This window comes from Narcine bancroftii, chromosome 7 (genome assembly GCF_036971445.1).
Source record: "Narcine bancroftii isolate sNarBan1 chromosome 7, sNarBan1.hap1, whole genome shotgun sequence".
Classification (NCBI taxonomy): Eukaryota; Metazoa; Chordata; class Chondrichthyes; order Torpediniformes; family Narcinidae; genus Narcine; species Narcine bancroftii.
Genome location: NC_091475.1, coordinates 30354704 through 30381451, shown reverse-complemented (window position 1 = coordinate 30381451; position 26748 = coordinate 30354704). Strand labels below are relative to the sequence as shown.

Here is a 26748-nt window from a genome sequence, read left to right as displayed (position 1 = left end):
GTTTTTAGTTTCTGTGTTCCAATACCATGTTTGATCTTTCTTGAGTAATTGGTTCAGCGGGCTGCATGGTGTAGACAATATTAGGGATAGGTTTTGGGTAGTGATTAACAAGTCCTAGGAAGGACTGTAATTCAGATTTGTTGGTTGGGTATGGGGCCTTGCAAACAGCTTCTGCTCCTGGATTCATTCACACCCCCTCGTTGTCGATTGTAAACCCAAGATACATTACTGAGGGGCGCATGAAGACTCATTTGTCCTTTTGTAATCGTTTATTATCCTGTTGTAGTCTGGTTAAAACCTCTTCAAGATTTTGTAAGTGTTCACTGTCATTTTGGTCTGTCATCTACGTAAAACCCAACCGAGAGTCCACGTAGTAATTTGTCTCTTGTTGCTTGAAAAATCGCAGGTCCTGCTGAATCCGTAAAGCATGAATGTACAGTCCCAGATGGGTATTGATTGTCACAGATTCCCTTGCTCTTTTTGTCCAATTTTTTTGATATGTTTGTGACAAATCTAGTTTTGTGAATTTTTGCCCTCTATTTAGTGCTTGGAACAATTCTTCTGCCTTGGGCATGGGCTGTTCAGGTATTTTGAGCGATTAATTGTGGTGACTTTGTAATCGCTACAAATGTGAATCTCACTGTTTCCTTTTCGTCTGGGTATACTGCCCAATCACTTTATTGTATTGGTTCTAATATGCCTTCATGTTTTAGTCTGTTTAATTCAGCCTCAATAGCAAATGGGACAGTTCTGGCTTTGAAGAATTTTGGTTCTGCATTATCTTTTAATTGTAGTTTGGCTTGAACACCTTTGATTTTGCCCAATTCTTTTTGGAAAACCACTGTGTGGTTGTTGAGGATTTGTTCGAGTTCTGGCTGGAAGGTGTCTGTGTGGTTTACATTTAGTATTGAACTAATTTCCAGCCAGTCTGGGGGAATGTGTTGTGGCCAGTTTCTTCCGAAAAGTGCTGGTCCCTGGGTATCTATGATGTAGAGAGTGAGTGTTTTTTTGGTTGCTGTTATTTGTATTGTACTTGGACCGTACATTTTCCGAGCACTTTGATTCTGTCTCCTGTAACAGATCTTAGTTATTTCACTTGTTTTTAACGGGGATGTGTGGTAGCAAGCATTCCTTTACATGTAATGGCATTAGGGTCACCTCTGCCTCAAACTCCATCTTCAGGGGGTGTCCATTTATTTTTAGCTGTATAAAGATTGCTGTGCTTTCCCCAGTTATTCCTTGGATGTGTAATATTTCAGGAGCTTGAAGGACAGCCGTTGAGCTGTTATCATCATCGTTGCTAGGTTGCCTCTCTCTCTCTCTCTTTGCAATTGTTTTGACTTTAGCTGCCTGTTTATTTACAGACCACCTGTGCTTTAGAAGCAGACATTTAGCTTTGACATGTTCTTCTGTTTTGCAATGGTTGCATTTAGAATTTTTGAAGAAACAGTTTTCTGGTTGGTGGTTGTATTTCCAACATCGGAAGCATTGTTGGCGGGAAGACCTCCCAAACAGTAGGTCTGGATGAGCCACATCCAAGTTTTTATCTGCCATTTCAGAGCTGCAAGCAGCCCTGTATACAATCTGTAATGTAATGACTTCATCCAGTGCTCATAATTTTTGCCTTGCTTGGTGATTTGTCAGCCCCATCACTAATCTGTCTTGTAGTGCTTGATTTAGAAACTGCTTGAAATGACAGTGCTCTGCCATTTTGCACAATGATGTCATGTATTCACTTACTGTTTCTCCTGGTCCTTGTCTCCTTTCATAGAATCGTTGCCTTTCTGTCAGAGCTGGTGGTTTGGGGCTTAAATGGTTCCTTTGAGCTGTGCATAATTCGTTGAATGTCTTCGTCCCACCAATGTCTTAATGAGGTCAAATGTTTAGTTGCCTACTATACTGAGGAAGAGGACATGTTTGCGGTTCACTGGACCTTCAACAATATTGTGGGTTACACAGTAGTAGTTAAACCATTCTTCGTAGTTATCCCAACTACTTCGCTGTATTCCCTGAACTTTCCCTTTGCCATTTTGGCACGCTTTCACCTTGATCTTTTGGTGCAAATTTGTTGAGGTTGTTAGGTCGTTGTTTTCTGCCTTTCTTCTGTTGTTTTCCTTCTCACGGTTGGTGCATGGAGCATGTGTAGGGTTCGTTTCATTCCTTGTTGCCATTGTTGCGTATGCACTCACACAATTAAGACTTGGAGATGTGATGCTTTCTCATCCTTGACTTCTGTTAGACTAACATGGCTACTGACACACAGGGTTATACATATGGAAGGGTGACATCATGACATGGGTGTCATGATGTCCAGTAGAGGGCGGGCTTATACTCAAAGACATCAAGGTAAGGATAATAAACATGATTTAAAAAAACTGAAGCTAGTCAGTCTTGGAAACTTGTATATGGGACCATCAGTCAAATATCCAACAATGAATGAATTGATTAGGAAGTGATGAGTCACATGCATAATCACACTTGTTAAGAACAAACACCAGCGTATTCAGGCAAATCTGTTTGTGAAATATACACTTTTTTGAATATCTTATTAATAAATTTTAAACCACATTGTACTTACATTACATTCAACTTTAAACTAGTTTTAAAAAAAATGTCAAGAGATAAAAAGGCAATTAATTATAAACCTAAAGAAATTAATGATGTTTTTAAAGTTTTTTATTCTGATTTATATAGATTAGAATTTATTGGAGATGAAGATAAGATTAATACATTTTTATCTCAGATAAATTTATCTAGCTTGACATATCAAGATCAGAAAAATTTGGATGCTCCTTTTACAATAAGAGAAATTAATAAAGTGCTCAGTTCTTTATAGAATGGAAAATCACCAGGTTTTCCATCTGAATTTTAAGGACCTTTTAATTTCTCCATTTATGGAGGTGTTAAAGCAGGTGACAGAAGCCCATTCTTTACCGGATTCTTTTGCAACGGCAATAATTAGTTATACCAAAGAAAGATAAAGACTTGAAAAATCCTGCATCTTATCGTCCAATATCTTTATTGAACATATATTATAAAATTATTGCAAAATTGATAACAAATAGATTATCTAAATATCTGCCTGATTTAATTCATATGGATCAAGCACATTTTATTTAAAAACTGTATTCCACGGACAATATTGCAATATTAATTAACTTAATTAATTAAATTCAGAAAAGTAACTTTGGATCCGGAAAAGGCTTTCAATCGGTTGGAATGGAATTTTTTTATTTAAAGTATTGGAGAAGTTTGGTATTGGTTCTACATTTATAAATTGGGTTAAAGCTTTATATAAAAACCCTTTGGCAAAAGTTATTACTAATGCTAGGTCAAGTCGACAAGGTTGTTCTTTGTCCTTGGCTTTATTTATTTTAGCAATTGAACGTTTAGCTGATCTTATCAGACAGGATTCTAAGATTAAGGGAATTAAAGTGAATCAAGAATATAAAATTAATTTATTTGCTGATGTTTTGGTTTATTTAACTGATCCTAAAAATTCTTTATTACAATTACAGATTAGATTGAAAGAATATGGGGAATTCTCTGGTTATAAAGTTAATTGGGAATAAAGTGAGTTTATGCCTTGAGTTTAAACAGATTGCAAAATAGTTACAAATTTAGGTGGCCGGATATAGGTATCAAATATTTAGGTATTAGAATTGATAATGATTTTAAAAAAATTATATAAATTGAATTATTTACCTTTGCTTAATAGAATTGTTGCTGATTTAAGAAAAATGGCAGTAGGAAATTTTTATGCAAAGATAAAAAGGGTTCTCTCGGGTCTCTTAGGAAAAAATTGACTTGGAAATATGACTTAGGGGTTTTGCGTCTTCCTCATTTTAAGAATTATTATAAAGCAGCTCAATTGAGATTTATAAATGTATTGTTTAACTTAGCTTTTTCCAGCTTGGGCTTCTGTTGAATTTGATGCAATAGGGGATATGGATCCCCAAGATTTTATTTATAAATGGAATTCTAAGCTGTTATTTGGAAGTAAGGAATCATTTATTTTGAAACACTTGATTGAGTTGTGGAATAATATTGAAAACAAAATTGGTATGAAAGGTTTAATATCTAGGAAAACGCCTTTTTGTCAAAATAGACTATCCTTTTTCAATGGATAACCAATTCTTGAGGATTTGGAGAACGAAGGGTATTAAGAGGATTGAAGATTGTTTTGAGGATGGGAGATATATAACCTTTGAAAGAATGAGGGAAAAATTTAATGTACCAATAATACTTTATTTTATTATTCCCAAGTTAATTTTTTTTAAATCTGGAAAAATAGGTTCTAATTTGAAGTTACCTAATCAAAGTGAATTAGAGTTACTAATTTTTTTAAATATATATTTTATTTTTTGTTTTCAAACATACATCACATATACATCTTTGACATAAAATAGTCTGCTTTCAGCTTACACGTAAAATACAAGCTTTTCTTAAAATACAAATTTTTCATGAATATCTGTTAATATAACAAATGCTATTTAAACATATTAATTTAACCATACTTAAGTCAAATAAAACAAAATTTTCAAACAATAAACATTCTATCCCCCAATACCCCCTTCCCTTTAACATAAAAAAACAGATAAATATTGTGTCTTTCTGTCCACCGTCGGATCTTACAATCTACTTTCTATTTAAAAAAATATAAAATCGAGGGAAGACCATGAGTTTACAGCAGCATTATTGTACTTGTGCACCAACCTAATTCAAATATGGTTGCCAGATCTTGAGGAAAGTATCATATTTATTTCTTATATTATGTGTAATCTTTTCCATAGGTATACATCTGTCCACTTCTGATATCCATCGTGCCAGAGAAATTGGTGTATCTGACTTCCATGTAACTGCGACACATTTCTTGGCTACCGCCAATGCAATCTTAATAAAATATATTTGAATCTCTGTGAAGTTATTACTAATATCTGTAATATTTCTCAGTAAATATAGTTCTGGGTTACCTGGAAAGTTAACTCTGGTAATCCTTGTTAAGACTTCTGATATTTCTTGCCAGAAAGAATGACCTTTTGTACGTGACCATACAGAGAGGAAAAATGTTCTTTCCTCTATTTCTCATCGAAAGCATCTATCTGATATTTCTGGTATTGATTTCTGTTGTCTTTGTGGTGTCAAATATAATTCATGCAAAAAGTTATATTGCATCAAGCATTAATAAACAAGATTAACCCATCTTTGTACCATTCAGACCAAGATTGTTCTGCTATATTTCCTGCTAGATCTTCTTCCCATCTTTCTCTTGATCTATGTAGTCCAGGCTTTTTCCCCTTCATTTGTAGGGCATAGTGTATTTGGGTAATAAATTTGGGTATATTACCCAACCATAATGTATGTTCCAATTCACTTACTCACAGAGGAGTCTTGTCATTTCCCCAAATTTCTCTTGGAAAAGCCCTTAATTGCAGATAACAAAGGAAAGTACCATTTGGAATTCCATAGGTTTTCTTCATTTGTTCAAATGACATTAAGACACCGTCTTTGTAGTAGTCTGCGATATGGGCGATCCCCTTTTGTAGCCATATATTTAGAATCCTATTTCCCATTATCATAGGTAGCATTGAGTTATTACATAATGGTGATCATAACGAAATTCTAGTTTTACTTCCTACATTATCGTTAATATCCTGTCAAATTTTTACCATATGAATATATGGTTTGAAGTCTTTTTCCTAATTAATTTTAAATTCCATTTATAAATAAATTTTTTAATCACTGTTTTATCCATTCCTTGTAATCCCATATGCACCCATTTGGTGGGTTTGTATCAAAGAAAGATGCCAAAAATCTTAATTGTGCAGCTAAGTAATATTTTTTTAAATCTGGGAGTCGCAGTCCCCCTAGTTTATGATCCCATGTCAAATTTTCTAATGCTATTCTTGGTACTTTATTATTCCATAGGAGTTGTCTTACTAAATTATTTATTGATGTAAAAATCTCTTTTGGTATCGACTGGAACAAATATTGAATTTTTGGCATTTTCTTCATTTTGATATAATTAACTCTCCCTATTAACGTTAGGGGCAGGTCCTTCCATTTTTGTAGGTCTTGTTCTATTTTCACCAGCAGGGGAGAGTAGTTCAAATTGTTATCAAGCGTAATTCCCAGATATTTGATTTGTTCATTTTCCCATTTGAGAATACTGCTTACTTTATATCATTCATAATCATGATTTGTTAAAGGTAGAATTTCACTTTTATCCATATTTATTGCATACCCTGATATTCTTCAATACTTTAAGTTTTGTACAATTTTTCCAGCAATCTCCTGGGTTCAGATATGTACATTAATATATCATCGGCAAACAATTTTATTTTGTGTTGACCGTGACCGACCTTGAAGCCTTTAATTTCAGGATTACTTCTGATTATTTCTGCTAGTGGCTCTATCACCATAACAAATAGAACTGGGGAAAGGGTAGCCTTGACTACTTGATCGGCTTAATGGGAACATTTCTGATATTTGGCAGTTAGTTATTATTTTTACTTGTGTTTTTTAATGCCCTAAATCAGTTTATAAATCCCTGTCCTATACCCAATTTTTCCAATGTTTTAAATAGAAACGGTCACTCAAGTCTATTGAATGCTTTTTCTGGTCTAATGATACTACTATATTAGGATCCTGTCTTGATTGGGCTAAATGTATTACGTTAAACAATCTCGCCAGATTATTTGACACTTGTCTGTCTTTAACAAATCCCTCTTGATCTGTATGTATTAATTTAGATAAATTCGGTCCTAACCTGTTCACCACTGCTTTTATTATTTATTATCTCTATTATTTTATAATCTGTGTTTAATAGAGATATTGGTTGAAAGGAAGAAGTTTTTTTTTAAAAATATGTACGTAATTCTTTTCTTTTTGACCATTAACATTAAAACTTATAAATTTCAAGGTCTTATCCATAGTAGTGTTCTGTAAATTCTGTGCAAATAAATAAATATGTGAACAGTTTCATGATCTGTGCCCTCTCATTAAAAATTGTGCAACCTCCGCTCTGACAGTGACTTAGACAGCAAGTCCATGAGGTCCGGGAAAAAAAGCCCACTGAAACCTCCAGGGATGAAGAAGAGGAACCCCACCCTAAAGCACCATCTTTTAAACTAAACTCCCCTGCTGATGCCATTACCCCCCTTAAGCCAGAATTTGAACCGTGCTGTTACCTTCAATACCTTCTTTCCACTTTCTGAGCTCCCCGAGAGCCGTAGATAGGATTAAACTTTGACATTTCTTAATATAATTAAAATGACCTTCACAAAAAAAAACTTTACTAGGTCCATAAAATAACTTATTTACATTAGTTTTGCAGTTTTTCACTTCTTTCATTTTAAAGAATCTTCTATTTCCTTCTGAGATTTCCACTCTCAAAATTGCTGGGTACAACATTTCATATTTGAAGTTCTTTTCATGGAGTTGCCTCTTGACCACGTTGAACTCTCCTCTTTTGGATTACCCCATTATTGAAGTCCTGAAAAAAACCAAATCTCTGTATTGTCCCACTTTATTGGAGAACAGGTATTTTATGAATGTTCAAATGCAACTCTTAAGATTGTCTCTCTGTCGTTGAAGCTTAGAAGCCTTATCAAAACTGGTCGAAGGCTGGTTTTACCCATTCTCTTTGGTCCAAGCGTTCGGTGAGCACGTTCAATGTGGACATAATCATGGAGTTCATTAGTGAAGAACTTGAGGAATCCAAATCTCAAAAAATTTCACAGCATCTCTGCCTTCTATATCTTCTCTCAGGCCAACTGTTTTCACATTGTTTCTCCAACTGAAGTTTTCCATGTGATCAATTTTATCTAAAAGAAGTTGCTTGTCTATTGTCCATTGTTCAGCTTGTATTTTTCAGGTCTTCAATCTATTTATCATGTTTACAGAGATCTCTCTCAACGGCATCCAATCTTTTGGATAGATCGTTTATTACTTCACCCGTATCTTTCACTGAAGTGATGAGATCTTTCATAGCATTTTCCACATCCGTGAAACGATGTCCCAGTCCTTCAAATTCTTGCAAAGCCTTTCCATCGCTCGTATTTGTTGAGAAGTAGAGGCAGCTCCCCCTGCACTGTCTGTTGAGGTAGCTGGTGAAACTGGAGCTTCTTTAGTCATTGGTCTTGGCTTTTTTGTGTGCGATCTTCCAGTCATCTTCAACACTTCTTATTCAATTGTTGTTTACACAGTTTTTCAAGCAAAAATTCTATTAGAAAACACTTTTTGGTCATCTTTTAGCACTTTTTCTCAGAAAGCTCGGAAAAACACATCCGCTCAGCCACTCAGCATGGCTACGCCCCCTAATTACTGATTTCTAACACTACTGTAAATAAATTTATTTCAGTAATGTATAATTTACTTCAAATTAAGGCCCCAAAAATTGGGGTGCATAAATCAAGATTAAGATGGGAATTAGATTTAAATACTCAAATAAGAGAAAAGGATTGGATGCTTGTGAAAAATACTTTATAGAAGACATCTTATAAAGGTTCCAATATTTCCTTAAATAGAAAGGCTTTATATGAATAAACTCAAGATTCACCTGAATATAAAAAATGGCCATTGATTCATTGGGATGGAAAAAGTATGCTGAAAGGTTTGGGGCTACATGCCAGTTAAAGACAATATGAAAAGGAAGAATCACCAACAAAAGAGCAAAGAAAACACAATCCATCCAGGAAGATACATATTTGAGAGCTGGAATAGAAAATATCCATCACTGGCCAGTTTAATTAGTCATTGATACACCAACTTACCATGAAGCTCCCTCTGCCATTAATGGTATTATTTTTGAAATATGCAGGACATACCATTTTGATATTTACATTATGACAAAATCCAACACATCTTACATTTGAGTTACAATCACGTGACTTCAGATTGCATGGAATTAAAAAGATGCTCTACTTACAAAGAACAGCATCTTGGATTTTAGCACCACTGCAGGTGTTCCCGGTGGAGCAATTGGAGGAGCACTGGGAGGAATTGTTAAGCAGAACTGCACATTCCACCGTAGCTGGGTAGCTTGATCAGGAAACTTCATAGTAAAATAGAACATGATTTATTAAAACACTAAATGAAGGTGAGAAAGGAAAGTATATATTGTCCAATACATTCTTCCACTTCAAGAAAATACTTTATTGCCAAAGGAAAAAACATTAAAAAAAACAAATGGCGAATATTAATGCTGGTATGCTTCATTTAAAAATGAACTTAAATGAATAGTACAAATGTTAAGGCAATACTGTTTAAAGCCCCTTTTACACTTTCAAGTGATCCCAGGAATCAAACGCCAATTGGCCTATAAAGTGGCAAGTGTGAAAGCAAAATCAGCTCAACACCAGTGTCAGATGACTTCATCTCACACTGGGGATTGATGGTCTTGACTCCTTGTACAATCCCTGGCGTCTGTAGATGCCGGTGTTACAAACAGGCAAGTGTGAGTGCAGGAAGAAAAGATTAAAATGGTCTAAACTTTGTCATGGGAAAGTCACAGTTGGGGGGGGGGGGGGGGGGAAGAGAGAGAGAGAGAGAGAGAGAAATAAATAGCAATAAACAGTAATAAATAGAAGTAGTGGACAATTTTCAAACAGAGTGGGAAAATTGGTAATGCTATATTGCACAATTTATCTTTCTTTGGCTTGGCTTTGCGGACGAAGATTTATGGAGGGGGTAAAAGTCCACGTCAGCTGCAGGCTCGTTTGTGGCTGACAAGTCCGATGCGGGACAGGCAGACATGGTTGCAGCGGCTGCAGGGGAAAATTGGTTGGTTGGGGTTGGGTGTTGGGTTTTTCCTCTTTTGCCTTTTGTCAGTGAGGTGGGCTCTGCAATTTATAAAGACTAATTAAAAAGCAATGGTGAATCTGACTTCCCAGAATGCCATGCGGCAGAGAACCCCTCAATAAATGCTCCATGAATGTAGCCGGGCATACAGCCTTTTCTCTGCTGCATGGCATTCTGGGAGGGCAGGTCCGTCATCGGCTTCCCCACCCCCAGATTATTCACGGTAGCGCTACCAACTTTTCCATATTATATAAATTGAGCACTATAGCGCTACAAACTTTCCCACTCTATTTAAAAATTGTCTGCTATCACTATTGCTTGCACTTTCACAAGGTCCCCTATAAAGTTTTATATAGATCGGCACAACAATAACAGGAGCTGAAGGGCTCATACTGTGCTGAACATAAAGGTTAATTGTGTTATAATTATGCATGATTAATTTTGTTCAAATATAAGCTCTTAGACATTGATCAGGATTTAGGGCAGGTCCACCATCACTCAATGCATCATGACATCATTAGTAGAAGGTAGAACAGTCCTATCCCAGGGATGGCTCCTTGCAAGTGTGAATTAGGAGTTCCAGTTTGGAGTGTCAAGTGTGAAAAGCCAAACCCCCATTCCTATCCCAGGACACTGAACAGCCAACTTAGTGGGATGCAAATGTGAAAGGAGCTTATGACGTATCAAATTTGTACTCCAGTATGTATTTCTAGCTTAATAGCCAACAAGCAATGTTACAAATGAGAAAGCAAGGAAATAAGCAAATACACCACTTAAATCAATTAATAAAACTGTTCACCCATTGAGTAAATGTTTACGTTTGGGAGTTTATTGCAATATACACATGAACAGTTTAGAAATGTATCAAAATTCTTACTTGTTGCAGCCACACAGGTCTGCAAGATACATCACCAACTGTACAAATTAAATGACCAAAATGCACCATGAGCTAGAAAGAGATAATAAATATAAAATGATAGATATAAACATTCACAGCTGCAGTAAAGGCTAAGTAAAAGAAAAATGTAATGTTTCAAGAAAATAAACAGATCTTTTGGTGATCCTGGAGTAGTTTATGGTTACAGGAGTATGGAAGGTTCAAGAACAAGATAGCTGATGGAAACAAAACTCTTCTTGAATCTGGATATTCAGGATGGGATTCATTCTCCTATGTGAAGGGAGCAGTGAGAAGAGATTGTGACCAAGGGTGATAGGGATCTTTTTTGATGTTCACTGCCTTCTTGAGTATGTTAAATACTTAGTCTCAGAAAAAAAACTGCTTTTACATGCACGTTAAAATGTAATGCAAGGAAGAATTTCAAACAGGGTGAGAAAGATTACGTGCATATTCACAGTCTTAATATCAAATTACTAAATTAATTAATTGCAGGCAATAATTAGTTTTAAATCATGGAATGAAAAATCATTACAATTAAGCATTAAAGGCAATAATACACTTGGTGTTGTGTTAATATCAGAATTTCACGATGCTGTTAAAACTCTTACAGGTAACTTACCAGTTCTAGTTTCATGATGCGTACACAATCCCTCAGGATGTGGGTGGGAGCTCCCAAGAGCTTGGCAAAGGCATTTAGTGTATTGGCTTTAAATGGTGGGCCAGCAACCTAACCAAAGGAGAAATAATAAACAATTACGGCAATATGTTTGAAGGTACAAGTGGAAAATATGATCAAGAACAAAAAGAGTAGGGAGTACATATTGTGTGAATTTTCATTTAGAGTTCAGGAGTTTTTTGGAGAAATAGAAATTTAATCAACTATTGTCACTAATTATGTAATCAGCCTTTTCAAGGAATAGATAAAGTAACTTATTTTCCATATGAAAAGTGAATTTCAAACAAGGATCCAAAGCACATTTTCAAAATTAAAATTAAATGTCAACATGGTCAACTGAGTTATAAAAGCTCCTTGTGCTCTTCCCTAAACAATGACAGCAGACTATTAGAGACAAAGCAGATGTTTAATGCAAGCCTGTAGCAATGTTTGATTCAGAGAAGTGAAATTTTATGACCCTCAAGAAATTTGATTACAAAAATCTAGGGTGTAGTATGGAGGAAATGTTGTACCATTCAAAGTTGCTTTCTTTAAAAGATTAACCAAAATTCAGTTTAATCTTTCTAGTGGTTTTAAAAGATCCCATGGCATTTTGGTAACATTTTTCTGACGCAATCTAGTGAACACATTGATTGTAAGAATTGGTGAGGTGCAAATTATCTACCATATTTCCTATATCATCAGTATTCAACAGGTTTCAATGAGATTCCCCCTCACTCTTCTAAACTCCAGTGAGTACAATCCCAGAGCTATCAGATTTCTGATTTATTGTCAGAGTACATACATGACATCGCATACTACCCTGAGATTCTTGTTCTGTGGGTGAGGCAGAATGACCACTTATTGATCATGCAAAAAAAAATCAGTACATTGCATATACATGTAAACAAAGAAATCTACACAGAAAACAAACTGACTGTCCAATACAGAGAGATATTAAGAAAAAATAAAATGCACAAGAGTCCTTAAATGAGTTTTTGGTTAAGGAGTCTGATGGTGGAGGGATAGCAGCTGTTCCTGAACTTGGTGGTGCAAGTCTTGTGGCACCTGTACCTCTTTCCTAATGGCAGAAGCGAGAACAGAACGTGTGCTGGGTAGTGTGGATATTTGATGATTAGTGCTGCTCTCCAACACCAGTGAGCCCCATTGACGTTCTCAGTAGTGGAGGTGTTGCCTGTAATGTCCTGGGCTGTGTCCACTACCTTTCGGAGGGCTTTATGCTCAGGGTTATTGGTGTCCCCACACCACACCGTGATGCAGTCAGTCAGCACACTTTCCACCACACATCTGTAGAAATTTGCCAGGGTTTCTCGTGCCATACCAAATCTCCACAAACTCTTGAGGAAGTAGAGGCACTGACGTGCTTTCTTCACGATGCCATTAGTGTGTTGGGTCCAGGAAAGAACCTCCGAGATAGTGACCCCCAAGAACATAAATTTGCTTACCCTCTCTGCCTCTGATCCCCCATGATCACTGGATTCTATACCTCTAGCTTTCCCTTCCTGAAGTCAACAATTAGCTCCTTAGTTTTGATGACTAAATACGTTGTTGTTGGTGCACCATGTAGCCAAGTTTTCCATCTCCCTTCTATATGCTGACTCATTACCTTTCTTTATACAACCCACTACTGTGGTATAATCGGCAAATTTGTAGATGGGTTATTGTCGTACTGAGCCACACATGGAGCAGGGGGCTAAGAATCCTCCAGTACTGATGAAGGTTGTGGAGATGTTTTTGCAATCCTCACTGATTGTGGTCTGGAGGTGAGGACATCTATGATCAAATTACACAGTGGAATGTTGAGTCCCAGGTATTGGAGTTTGCTGATCAATTTTGAGGGAATGATGATGGTAAATGCCAAATTGCTTGATGAATGCATCTTTCTTCTCAGCATATAGATCGCTTGTCAGACGCTCCAGACCAGTTTTGTTGCAGGTTAAAACCTGTCCAGCGGGGGCCATTCATGCATTTCAAGACTACTTTTGAGTGCACTGACTGGAGCATGTTTAATAAAGCAGCAACCGATGGTGACGGCATCAATCTGGAGGAGTATATGACATCGGTGACCAGCTACATTAGTAAGTGTACTGATGACATTATTGTGCCCAAGACCATCATTACTCGCTCTAATCAGAAGCCATGGATCACTGCAGAGGTGCGTGTGTGGCTGAGAAACCGAGACTCTGCCTTCAGAACAGGTGACAAGGTAGCTCTAGCTGTTGCAAGAGCCAAGCTGTCTAGGCCATCAAGAGAGCAAAGCATGCACATGCCCAGTGCATTCATAGTCACTTCCTGGACAGCAAGGACATGTGACGCATGTGGAAGGGCATCCAAGATATCACCAACCACAAAGCTACACCATCTGCCTGTGCTGGTGATGCCTCCCTCCTAGATGCACTGAACAACTTCTATGCGCAGTTTAAGGCAAAAAATGATGTGCTAGTAAAGAAGACCACCTCTCCTCTTAATGACCAGGTGTTGTGTCTTACAGTGGCTGATGTGAGGGAGTATTAGGCAAGGTCAACCCACGGAAAGCTGCTGGACCGGATAACATTCCCGGCAGAGTGCTCAAGGGATGTGCGGCTCAGCTGGCAAATTTTCTCACTAATATCTTTAACATCTCCCTGAGAATCACCGGGTTCCTAACATGCTTCAAAGCCACCACCATTGTCTTGAAGAAGTTGCATGTGTCCTGCCTCAATGACTACCGCCCTGTTGCACTCACGTGTACCATCATGAAGTGCTTCGAGAAGCAGTGCCCCCGTCACTGGACCACCTGCAGTTCACATATAGATCCAACAGCTCTACAGATGATTCCTTCGTCACCACCCTCCTATCTAGCTATCACCCACCTGGAAAATAAGGACATGCATGTTCGAATGCTGTTTATCGACTTTAGTTTGGCATTCAATAAGATCATACCTCAGTACCCGATAGGGAAGTTGAGCCTGCTGGGTCAAAACACCTCCTCTGCAACTGGATTTTTGACTTCCTGTTGGGGAGACCTCAGACAGTCCAGATTAGAAACACACTTCCAAGACCATCACACAGCATGGGGGGCCCCCAATGGCTGTGTGCTTAGTCCACTGCTGTTCATTTTGCTCACTCATGACTGTACAGCAAAACACAGCTCAAACCATAACACAACCTTGGTCGACCTTATTAGTAAGAATGTTGAGTTAGCATACAGAGATGAGGTGCTGTCACTAACGGACTAGTGTAGAGCCAATAACCTGTATCTGAACATCAATAAAACAAAAGAGATGGTTGTGGACTTCAGAAGGGCCCGGGGGAATTACTCTCCGCTAACCACTGACAGCTCTACCGTTGAGGTCATCAAAATTATCAAGTTCCTTGGTATGCACTTTTCAGAAAATCTCACCTGGTCCCTTAACACCAGCTCCATATCCAAGAAAGCCTAACAGTGAAGGCTGAGGAAAGTTCATCTCCCTCCCTCCATCCTCACTACATTCTACAGAGGATGTATTGAGAGCATTCTGAGAAATTGCATCATCACCTGGTTTGGAAGCTGTACCACCTCAGAGAATAGTGAAGTCAGTGGAAAAGATAATTGAGAGCTCTCTTCCTACCATGACAGACATCTACAACACAATGTTGATGCATGCAGAAAGCAATAAACATTGTGAAGGACTTCATACATCCATAATTCAAAATTTTCTCCCTTCTGCCATCTGGTAGGAGGTACCTTATCACTTGGGCCCTTATGTCTAGATTGGGAAACAGCTTTTCCCCCCAAGCCATCAGGCTCCTGAATCCCAGAACATATGTGGACAGTATACCATGGACTTTTATTGTACATGTTTTAATATTTTAACTTCTATTTATGTAAATCTGCTCCGTGGCCATGGAGAAACGCTATCATGTTTTTACTATGCAATGCATGGTATGAACGACAAATCAAGGTGACTCGACTGTCCAGATGTCCCAGGGCTTTGCGTCGAGCCAGTGAGATGGCTCCTGTTGCTACGGAAGGCAAACTGAAACGTATCTAAGTCACCGTTCAGACAGGAGCTGATATACTTCAACATCAGCCTTTCAAAACACTTCATCACTGTTGATGTAAGTGCTACTGGTTGATAGTCATTAAGGCAGGTTACGACACTCTTCTTCGGTAATGATTGACGCCTGTTTGAAACAGGTGGGTACCACGCCCTGCTGAAATGAGATATTGAAGATACCCATAAATGCATTGTTACATTTTTAATACTCGGCGAGATACTCTCCCTGGGCTGGATGATTTCCTCAGATTCACTCTCCTGAAGGTAGCATGTACGTCATCCTCAGATACAAACATGATGGGATCATCAGGGGATGTGGGGTTGTGGAGAGGTGGTTCTTCATTGTTACTGTCAGCAAATTGGGCATTAAAGGCATCGAGTTCCTGTGAGAGTGAAGCTTTGCCATCTGCTAATTTACCAGATTTGGTTTTATCGCAGATTATGGCATTTAGGCTCTGCCACAGCTGTCCCTTGTTTCCATTTTCATCTGGAATCTCCACTTCACCTGGGAGATAGCTTTCTGCAGGTCACTGCTGCTCTCTTCTATATTGATCTGGATCTCTGGACCTAAATGTCTGTGATCTGGCTCTCAACAGATTCCGGATTTCATTGTTCATCCAGGGATTCTGGTTGGGGAAAACCCTGAACGAATTGGTGGGGATAAACTCATCCACAGCTGTTTTGATGAAGTTTGACAGCCTTAGTAATCGTTCTTTGACACCATGCAATCTGCTGACTTGAGGAAATCGTGTAACTCTTCTTCAGCCTCCTGTAACCACCTTCTAGCTGCCCATATATCTGGAGCCTCTCTTTTTAGGCTGTCTGTATGAAGGCAGAAAGAGGAAAACACTCCTCATATGATAATAATCCTTTAATTCTAGGGATTCTTATGAACCTCCTTTGGACCCTCTCCAATGCCAACACATTCTTCCTTAGATATGGCACCTAAAATTGATCACAATACTCTGTGCGGTCTAATCAATGTCTTCTAAAACCTCAACATTCCATCCCTGTTATTATATTCTCTCTTGAAATGGATGTTGGCATTGCATTTGCCTTCCTTATCACTGACACTACATGCAAGTCAACTTTTATGGAATCTTGCACGAGGATTCTCAAGACCTTCTGTACCTCTAATTCCTGAACTCATTGTCATTTAGAAAACAATCTATGGCTTTGTCATAAACTTCTCTATACTGTATTCCATCTGCCATTACCTTGCCCAATCTCCTAACCAGTCTAAATCCTTCTTCAGACTACATACTTTCTCAACATTACCTGCCCCTCCACCTATCTTTGTATCATCCACAAACTTGACCACAAAGCTGTCAATTCTGTAATGCAGATTTTACTCGATAATTTTGACTGGTAGTTTTTCAAAACTATTAAATGGTACACAGGATGCCTCGTCTGTAATACATGATTACATTTGGAAATGTGATAACCTCTGGTCTGACTTATGATTTATAAGATTTGGTTGGGCAATGCATAATTTTTCCAATATTAATTACATATAAAATCTGGAATTAGAACATTACAAAACAACAATTTGTGCTTTGCTATTTGGGGATACATTTAGGCAAGTGACCAAATGTTTGATCAAAAAGTTTTAAATTTTGTCTTGAAGAGGAGAAAAAGAAGTGGATGGAGTTCAAGGATGGAATTCAAATTTATATGTTCTTGAAACACTGAAAATTAATGGAGTAACAGTGTACAAGAGGTCAAAACTAGAGGAGAATAATATAGAGGAATCAAATAAACAAAACTGAGACATAAAACTGAGAGAGTGATCAATGAGATGGAGAGAGTTAGGATATATGGAAGCAGATATTTAGATGTAAAATTCATAGAGAATGGAATGAGGAAGACCAGCTGAAAAGTAACGGAGGTAAAAAAAGCATGGATGAGGGCTTTGTAGATGGGTTGTGGCAGGGCTAAGTTTACAGAGGTGGAAACTGACTTTCTTCATTGTGGTATGAATTTAAGAGTCCAAGGCTCATCTTAAATTCATGTAACCCCAATGGTTGCAAACAACCTGGTTTATTTTGTACAGTAATCAAAGGGAGTTAGTGCTTAGAATACAGACAACGATGGGAGTAAAAATAATAAATTCTCAATATTTATGAATTTTCTACTTATACAGTGCTGAATTATTAGACAACAAAAAAAGTACCATTGTGTAAAACTTACTCTAGTTTCAAAGAACTTTTCTAAAACTTGTAGTTCTTCTTGTATCCATGGGTCTGCTGTTTCAGGTGTTACTTTGAACTGCAAAGTCTGATAAGTCTGTGGGTTCAGTGCTACTCGGCACTTCAGCGCTTCAGTCTTAAACATGATCACACCAGGTTCATTGGAGTTAATAAGCTGCAACTAGATTAAAACAAATATGCATTTTATGCTTTTAAAAATCTGAATAACAAATGATTACTGCACATGGTAGAATTTGCATTATTCTGAATATAACACTTGTAAAAATTATATTTTTCCTAATGTATGATAAAAAATGCTTGCAGCAAGCAAGCATTTTATGCACATTAAAAGGAAATTTAGAAATGTGAGAATAGTTAACTGATAGAAATGTAAAAAATCTTGAAACATGAAATTTTCCTTTTTAAAAAAAATAGAGCAGATGGATCAGCTTCAAATTTGCATCATTTGTTGATTTCATTGGAAAATAACCATTTCCCTTACCGGTTCCTGTTGTATGATCCTCTGTAGATGTCGCCTCATCATAACTGATCCTAAGAATCGTTCCAGTGGGGAGCAAAGATAACTTCCAGCCAATCCTGGGACAAGACCTGGTGTTGGTGATGGACAAAGGAGAATGTGCAAGGCATTATGAGTTAAGATGGTGGGTATTGATGCAGCCCATGAACGCTGAGGTAGTGTACGAGGAGGTGGCATATTGGTTGGCACGATCTGAGCACCTAAAATAAAAAGCAACACATTAATTACATTTACCTTACATATGCAAATATGGTATTTTTTTTAATTAAAATGGCCCAAAAGTATTTGACATGTACCACAAGTTGAACTCACTCACTTCCAATTACCCTACTGTTAAATGAGATCTGCTTTAATTTATGCAGTTCAAACTTAAAAGTATTTCAATCATGTTAGGAACACAAAAAAGATGATGGCATAGAAGAAATATGGTAACAGTATTAAACACATTCACTCCTACCTGTGCTCACCTAGGAATATTTTTCTGTCTAACTGTAGTTTGGCAGTGTTAAGTTTTATAATTGTGAGATTCTGGTCATCTTTGGCAAGTCCAAATACATTTAGAAGAATATTCTACATCTCTCAAATACTTTGTTTCCATCACACTAACTCATAAAAATGTCATATTTATGCTTCTGTCGTTTAGAAGTCATTAAGTATCAAGCCCAAATCTACTGATTTGTCCACTCATCAAAACACTACATCATCAGGGCTCTAATCTTGATTAATAATCATCTCGTGTTTTTTTTTTTAAAATATGGACACAGATTTTATCCTGTACTTCAACTGTTTCTTGGCAATGACCTAATCTCTTTCAATATCACAGAGTTGACGGGAACTCAAATTGCAGATCCACCAATGGATCTATACTATGAGTTGAACGTAGAATTAAAGGTGTGTGTCAGCTCTTCCAGTCTTAAATCAAAACAATCCCCTCAGAAGGATTTCATCCCAAAGTTGAAGCATTAGAGGTAGGTTTAAGACCTGGAGATGGTCATTATTATTTTCAGAATTATATTAGGTTCTCTGACATAATGAATCATTTTTCCAACAAATCTAATTGGAATTTTGACAATTACATTGTTTTCACCATTACACTGCAGTGCTGTGCAAGATTTCAATCTGTTTCGGCAATGAAGTAGAAACATATCTAAAGTATTCCATCTGGATTTTGACCACAAAATGGGTTTAAAAAGGCTCTGAAATCCAGACTTTCAACTTTCATGCTCTGTATACAACTATTTGTTTTCCCAAATGTATAATATGAAAATTAAATTTCTATCCATTCAATTAATTAGTTGAAGTAATTTTCTACTTTTTTTCCTGAGAAAACTGAACACCATTTGAAAATAAGATAGTATATGTTAGAACTTGCTTGTTCCAGCTCTTGGGGAGTGAGATACATCAGGGATTGGAGAGTGCAAGGATGGATTTGCTGGAGACATTCCAGGAATGCGTGCCAAAGTTGATCCAGGTAACTGTGGAGATCCAGGCCAGTTTCCAGAACGCTGACTGGGTGACATCATTGAATAAGGTGAACTTGGATCAATTGTTCCTGAATAAAAGAATAAATGAATCAGCATTTTATAACTCTCATTATTCTTTCACCAACTCCCTGTAAGAAACCAATGAAGTCATTAATGCCTACCCACAATAACTTCCATGTCAATTAACACAAAGCAGGCTTTTGGAAATTTCTCAAATTGAAAAACCATGTACTTATGATGCAGAATACATCGGAACTGAAAGATTCTACAATGTCTAATCATTTGCAGCATCTAAAAATAAATGGCACAATTTGCTAAAGGCTCTGAAAAATTCTTGAATTTTATTTTAGCGAAAAAAGATTCAATTTCAAGAAAGTTGCAATTCTGCCAATAACCATTTAATTTATATCACATCATTAACTGGGATATGGGAAAATATGATGCTATTGAGCAAGAGCTTAGAAACATAAATTGGGAGCAGATGGACTCAGGGGAAAAGTACAGCAAAAATGTGACAAATGTTCAGAGAACTTGCATGGCACTCTGCACAAGTAGGATCGACTGGGGCATGATGGTAAGGTGAAAGAACCATGGCATAGATGGGATGTAGAAAATGGAATGTTGAGAGATTTAAGATAGGAATTGACAAGAGCTCTAGAGAATTACAAGATTGTCAGGAAAAATCAAGAAAGGACCAGGGAGATCTAGAAGAGGCCGTAAGTATCCTATAAAGCTTTGCTAAGTATTTAATAAGGTGTTTGCACAATGTCCACATTGCATAACGCCCAATTTCACAGGTGTATGTGTGTGTCGGTACATTTTATATATATAAATGTGTGTGTGTGTGTGTGTGTGTGTGTGTGTGTGTGTGTGTGTGTGTGTGTGTGTGTGTGTGTGTGTGTGTGAGATTGTGTGTATATAAAATATTCAAAGGTTTAAAAACTAATATAGACATCTTTTAAAGTATTCCAATATCTCTGATCATCAATAATCACTAATCTACCTTTCCGAAGGAAGAAACATTCCGGTGCCATTTCTTAAATAGGAAAAATGTTTAAAATAATCAAATTAGAAAAGCTCACCATGTGGACTTGTAAAGTTTGGTGTCATTGTAATTCCAAGAGAAGATGGAGATGGAGAGGGTGCAAATGATGCTGGTGAGGGTGCTCGAATTGCACCACTTGGGGAGTTTGCTGGATGTAAATTTCCTGCAAAGAGTACAAATTTAATTTTGTTTTCTGCTGTTATATTCAAATGTCTAAAGGAGTTACAAAGTGTTCATCAAACAGCAAGATTAACAATCAATTAAAGCATGTTAAAAAGTTTAACATGTCTAAAACTCAACACCCTAAACAAATGAAAATGTTGCACACAAAATGGAAGGTTAAAAGTTTTATGCTCTTCTCAAAAAAAGGGGATCTTATAAGCATTGCTTCTCAAATTTAGAAAGTAATCCCACCATATACAAAATTATGAGAGGAAAAGATCAGGTGAATGTAGAAAGTCTTTTGCCCAGAGTAGGAGAATCAGTAACCAGAGAACATAGGTTCAAGGTGAGGGGGAAATATTTAACAGCAACCCAAAGGGTAATTAAATTTTTAAAACACATTTCTATTTATCTATCTATCTATTTTTACACAGCTTATGGAATTAGTTGCTAGAGGAGGTCGTTGAGGCAGGTACTATTGCAATGTTTAAAAAATATAGGATAGATACAGAATAGGATGATTTAAAAGGGATATGGGCCAAACACAGGCAGGTGGCACTAGGGTGGTTGCGATATTTTGGTTGGCATAAGCAAATTGGGGCAAAGGGCCTGTTTCCACAATGTGTGACTCTATAATTTTGTAACATTGGAGGGAGCCACCATGGTGGAGCAGAGCTGGGATTCAAAATTGTAAGTAGAGGCAAGCTGAAAGGTCCAAAAGAGCAAGAGGAACACAGAGAAAGTGAGAAATAACTTGCAATCCCTCTTCACTTTCTTATCTATCCTTGTATTTCTTTCTCTCACTTTCCTTTAGGATTCTGGTTTCCTCTCAAATCCAGAGTGAGGACTGAAACTGGGAGTGATCAAGCAATGATGGGAATGAAGGAGGAACTTTTTTACTCTTTCTTTCATGCCTCACCCTCTCTCTTCCACCCCCAACAACCCCCCCCTCCCACCCCTAACTTTCTGTATATATTTTTCTCTCTTGGAGATGATTCTGGAGGGCTTCTGTAACAATGACTGATGCTAAGCTCATTGGCCTGTAGTTCACTTTTTAAAATAAAGGTAGGTAAAACATTAGCCGCCCAGTATTTCACAACCCCACAGAACCATGGCCAAATAAAACTTCTCTAAACTATTTCCAATGCTTTAATATTCTTTCTTAAGGAGACTAAAACTGTGAAACTGAAGAATAACAGCCATACTTCTGTATTCCAATTGCCGATCAGCTAAACCAGGGGTTCCCAACCTGGGGTACATGTACCCCCCGTGGTACATTTGCACTTTTCAGGGGGTACACTGGGTCTGAGAGAATAACCACTGCTGTACAATACACGGTGTTGTAATCTGCAGTCAGATTACACAATGTCGTGTTTTTTTTTTATCCTTAATTTTTAGGGGTACACAGGTACCTATAAAAATCCCCAAGGGGTACGGAGGAGCAAAAAGGTTGGGAACCCCTGAGCTAAACAATATTTCCCAAATATTAGCTGCATCTACACACTCATACTTTGCAAAAAATTCACGAGGAAACCCATATCTAACGTGCTATTTTTCTGACAGTTTTTCACATTTTTCTTGTTATACACCATTTGCCAGAACTTTGCCGTCTTACTTAACCATACTTTTGTAGTTTCTTTATGATCTCCTCACAAAGATTAAGTTATGCCTTATCAACACACAAAATATTGGAGGAACTCAGCAGGTCAGGCTAAAATGTTGACTATCTATTGCTTTCCATTAATGCTGCCTCACCTTCTGAGCTCCTCCAGCATTTCATTTATTGCTGCTGTTTTCCAGTGTCTGCAGACTTGTTCACCTCCAATTTGTCCTTATCTGTTCCTGTTAGCCAACTAATCTTCAATTCTGAAATCTTGCCTCCTGCAACGCAAGCCTTTATTTTTCCTTCCAAGTATAGTACATCGACTAACTTTCCATTATCCAGAGCCCATGTTTCTTTAAAGATCAAAATACAATTGTGGGGAGCAAGTTGAAATACCTATGTTTCTTGGTTGCTCAATTCCAAAACTTTAAGCTTTCATTCACCTAATCCACCAGAGAGCTGACAACATTTCTCCCTATGCAGTTGTGTTGGAATTGAGTCTATTTTGTGCATGAGGATTTTTTGTGATTTATCTCAGGCATTGCAGCTCTCAAGACTTTCCAAAGTTCATGAAAATTTGGCAAAATCATTTCCAAAAAACAATGCAAAAAATAGTAATTTTGAAGAGTGATAGAGACCACAAGACATAAACAGTCAAGCTTCTGTACTTGGGATTACAACACATTAAATGGTACTGATCACTCACCAGGTGATTGTGTTGGCAGTATTTGTTGTGATGGCGTCACTGTATTGTGGTAGGATGTAGGTGGCGATGTCAGAGGGTATGTGACTGTGGTAGCAGATTTTGCAAAAGACTGCAGAAACAAAGAATAATGCATTTCATTTCAAGACAAAGGCAAGTAATATGTTTGTCCTAAATACTGAATGCCCTACACCATTCTTAGTTTAATACCAAAACAAACTTTACCCTCCCCATCCTTTATCAAATACTTTGGCGGTTTAAAAACCTAAAACCTAAAGCACACTTGTGATTTGTCTGCAAACAAACTAATAGCAATGAAAGAATAATTCCCTCCAGAAATCTCCTGAAATCCAATTTATGAAATTGTGGGGCCTATTCTTAGAATTTTTTTTATAATTGTAGGAATTAACAATTACTGTATGTTCTGGTGGTTCTTTGCCTGTTCTTGATTAGTTTTTTTTATTTTTATTTTATACAAATTATTTCAATAAATGGGTTAACATGGTTGTATAGATCATTTCATTGAAATGTTTTTGAGGTATTTTCAGCAATTATTGATGTAGTTTTATCTACTTTTTTGTGTGTGTTTACTCGTATACAAATGAATTATTATGCAATTGTCAATTCTGTATATATGTTTCTATGTTAAACTCAATAAAAATATTTTAAAAAGAAAGATATACCAGAAATTAAAGATCACGTTTATATAATTCTTTCCATGTACAGGACATCTCAAAAGGTATGATTTACTTTTGAAGTGTTGCCAACATTGCTCTTAAGTGCATAGAACATTCCATTTGCAAATACCAAATGAGATGCTTGAACAATTAATCAATTTTAGTGTCCCGGAAGAAATGCTTGCCAGGGATATTGAAACATTTTCCTGGTTTTATTTTTAAATAACACCATAGAATTTATTACATTCACCTGCATAGATATGATTTCAATTCAATATCCAAACCATTAAAAAATCCCACAATGGAACGTAACAAAGAATCTGGTGAAGTGTCAGCTACGAATATATGCATGAGGCAAGAACACCTGCCCAGCTGATGCTCACTTTATTTTAATGTTAGATTGCAAGTGCAATTATAAGCCTTCAAAACATTCCAACATTGATCCAATTGAATAACCCAAACACAGAACTGGAGGAATCCTGGGAGCAGTTAGTTTCCCAATGACACAATGAATAAAGCTGTGATACAAGAATATTTCAGGTTCAATTCCAGATCTGCACTTTAAGAAGTGCTCATTGTTAGAATGCAATAATAAAATGGGACAATTTGCCACATGATAGTCAGGCAACCATGTACTAAAGGACTCCTGGAACCTGTAAAATTGGTGAGTGAATAATGTTGAGGGGTGAAAAAAAATTATTAAATGGATCCATCAGTATTCATGTCAGGAGTTTGAGCTCAATATCAGTATTGATCCATCTACAAATATTATCTCAATCCATCTCTCCTTCAAAGAATCTGAAGGGAAGAGAGGAAGCAAAAATATGAGAAGATCCAAATTAAAAATAGTAACTCTACAGCCTTATAATCGCTGATTAATTAATAAAAAGTCACCATTCTCCTGCATTAGCTGTATTTGTTTTGATTGCTCTACAAAGGATGGAATAGGGCATTTGAAATAACAAGAATTATCTCCAGTATATTTTATGATTCAAAATACTGTACATTCATACCTGTTGTGACTGAGACTGAAGTTGAGACATTAATGATTCTATCATGTCTCCACCAACAGGCGATGGTGGGTTATCATCTTCATTTACTGATCGTCTACGTGCATCTTGGGTACTGTCTACAAACATGTTCAAAAAGGTCTGGAAGATGATCAAAATATATTGGATTAATTATTGCATATTCTGTATAATGCAACACAAGGAATTGTCATTATTAATTAAGACTGATGTACACTGAGTTTATAACAAGTTTCTTGTTGCTGCCATAATCTTTCTTCAATACCATATTATTAATTTTTTTTTAAATAAAGTGCTGTCTGGATTATTTCATAATTGGTTAACAAATTATCCAGAATTTTTATATCATATATATGGCACAAGTTTTGCTGCCCAGTTTGGCCATCAAAAGTTAATCAGTTTTTTTTTTTACTTTTTAAGTTTCATTTTATACATACATGCAATTAAAAATAATTCAAGTTAATTCAATATTTAGGCACAGGCAAGTGGTCTGTTCAGAATTCATACAAGATAGATGGTAAATTCAAGTGTAATGCAATTCAATAAAATGCTACATAAAATAAAAAAAAGATTGTTACTGTTTACTTCACTTTAACAAGTTGATTGATGACAGACCTTTAAGCCTGGAGCTGGATGGAATCCTTCTACTATCTTACTGTTGTCAAAAAGACTGTAGGCTCCATCACGGATAGCCACAACACCACGACTTCGACAGTATATGTCAATGCAGTACATGTTACGGAAAGCAAGTCGGATATGTGTGGGTGACTGCGGTAGTATCGAGAAACACTGATAGACTGTATTTGTTCTATGTGTAAGTCCCAACATTGGCACTGTTGGGAGTTTATTGATGGCATTGAGTGGTGCTTGTGTATCATACAATATCTGTGGGAAAGAAAAAAAGATGGTCTTTATTCCATAAATTAAAAACAGAATATGAATTGTTTACTTGCACAGAAAATCACACCATTTTATACAGTGTCTGCATTTCTGTAATTCATTAATCCTGGGGTCAATTCATTATCTGAGCCAGATGAGCCTAACTTTCATGCAAAAACAAACAGTATATGCTGGAGGAACTCATACTGTCTCGCAGCACCCATTGGAGGTAAAGATATATTATCGACGTTTCAGGCCCGGGTCCTTCTTCAAGGTATAAGCAAAGAGCAGGCTGAACTAGAGGAAGGGACTCAGGGGGTTGAAGATGGCAGGGGTTTAATGGAAACCTGAGAGCTGAGGTTATTGCCATCCCATTGGAGGGTGACCAGCCAGAAGATGAGGTGTTGTTCCTCCAATTTGCAGGTGGTTTCAGTATGGCAGTGCAGGAGTCATGGACAGACATATCAGCAAGGGAATGGGACAGGGAAGTGAAATGGGTGGCCACAGGGAGATCCACGCCATGCAACAGACAGGTGCTCAACGAAGCAATCTCCCAGTAAGCACCAGTCTCTCCGATGTAGAGGGGACAACAATAGGAGCATCTACAGCCCTTTGGGAACACTTGGAATAAAACCATTTGAGTTAAGATGGAAGAAAATAAAACCCATGATTGATTTTCATCTTTTCCTTTTAAAATATTTTATTGAGTTTAACATAATAATCCATATACAAGATATTAATAAAGTAAGGCAAAATAATAACATAACATAAATGCAAGCTAAGACAAATTTTAAATTCCATCCCTTATTATAAAATGTGATTATCTATTAAAAAGATATGTATAAATCAATTAAATACTATAACAAATCACATTATAACTCAATAAAATTTGGAAAAAAATGGATATTATCCAAGATAATCATAATTAAACTCCATAAATCCATTTATCTAAAAGAAAAAAAGCCCTAAAACTAATACAAGCCTAACCCCTCCCTCTAATCAAGGATACAAGAAAAATACAACGGTGGATCAAGTCAGATGGACCA

General features: G+C 36.9%; 1 protein-coding gene and 1 long non-coding RNA gene across 4 annotated transcripts in view; one reads left to right on the top strand and one right to left on the bottom strand.

Moving 5' to 3' along the window:
- LOC138738685 (uncharacterized) overlaps window positions 1–18350 on the top strand; it is a 46495-nt gene extending 28145 nt beyond the window's left edge. For both annotated transcript variants that reach the window (XR_011341676.1, XR_011341677.1), the window contains exon 2: window positions 18113–18350. This is a non-coding gene — a long non-coding RNA (uncharacterized lncRNA). The remainder of the gene's footprint in view (window positions 1–18112) is intronic.
- The window catches only part of med14 (mediator complex subunit 14), a 96067-nt gene that overhangs the window by 9313 nt on the left and 60006 nt on the right, over window positions 1–26748 (bottom strand). Inside the window, exons 21-30 of one of the 2 annotated variants that reach the window (XM_069889368.1) lie at window positions 25439–25708; window positions 24809–24946; window positions 23122–23230; window positions 20688–20813; window positions 19494–19673; window positions 18086–18321; window positions 17585–17764; window positions 11319–11426; window positions 8930–9055; window positions 7279–8224 (exon numbers count right to left, since the gene is read on the bottom strand). In XM_069889368.1, coding sequence (XP_069745469.1) covers window positions 8189–8224; window positions 8930–9055; window positions 11319–11426; window positions 17585–17764; window positions 18086–18321; window positions 19494–19673; window positions 20688–20813; window positions 23122–23230; window positions 24809–24946; window positions 25439–25708 — 1509 coding nt within the window. In that variant the 3' untranslated portion in view covers window positions 7279–8188. Of the gene's footprint in view, window positions 1–7278; window positions 8225–8929; window positions 9056–11318; window positions 11427–17584; window positions 17765–18085; window positions 18322–19493; window positions 19674–20687; window positions 20814–23121; window positions 23231–24808; window positions 24947–25438; window positions 25709–26748 lie in introns of those variants that run through there. The other variant, XM_069889367.1, reaches the window with a different exon arrangement.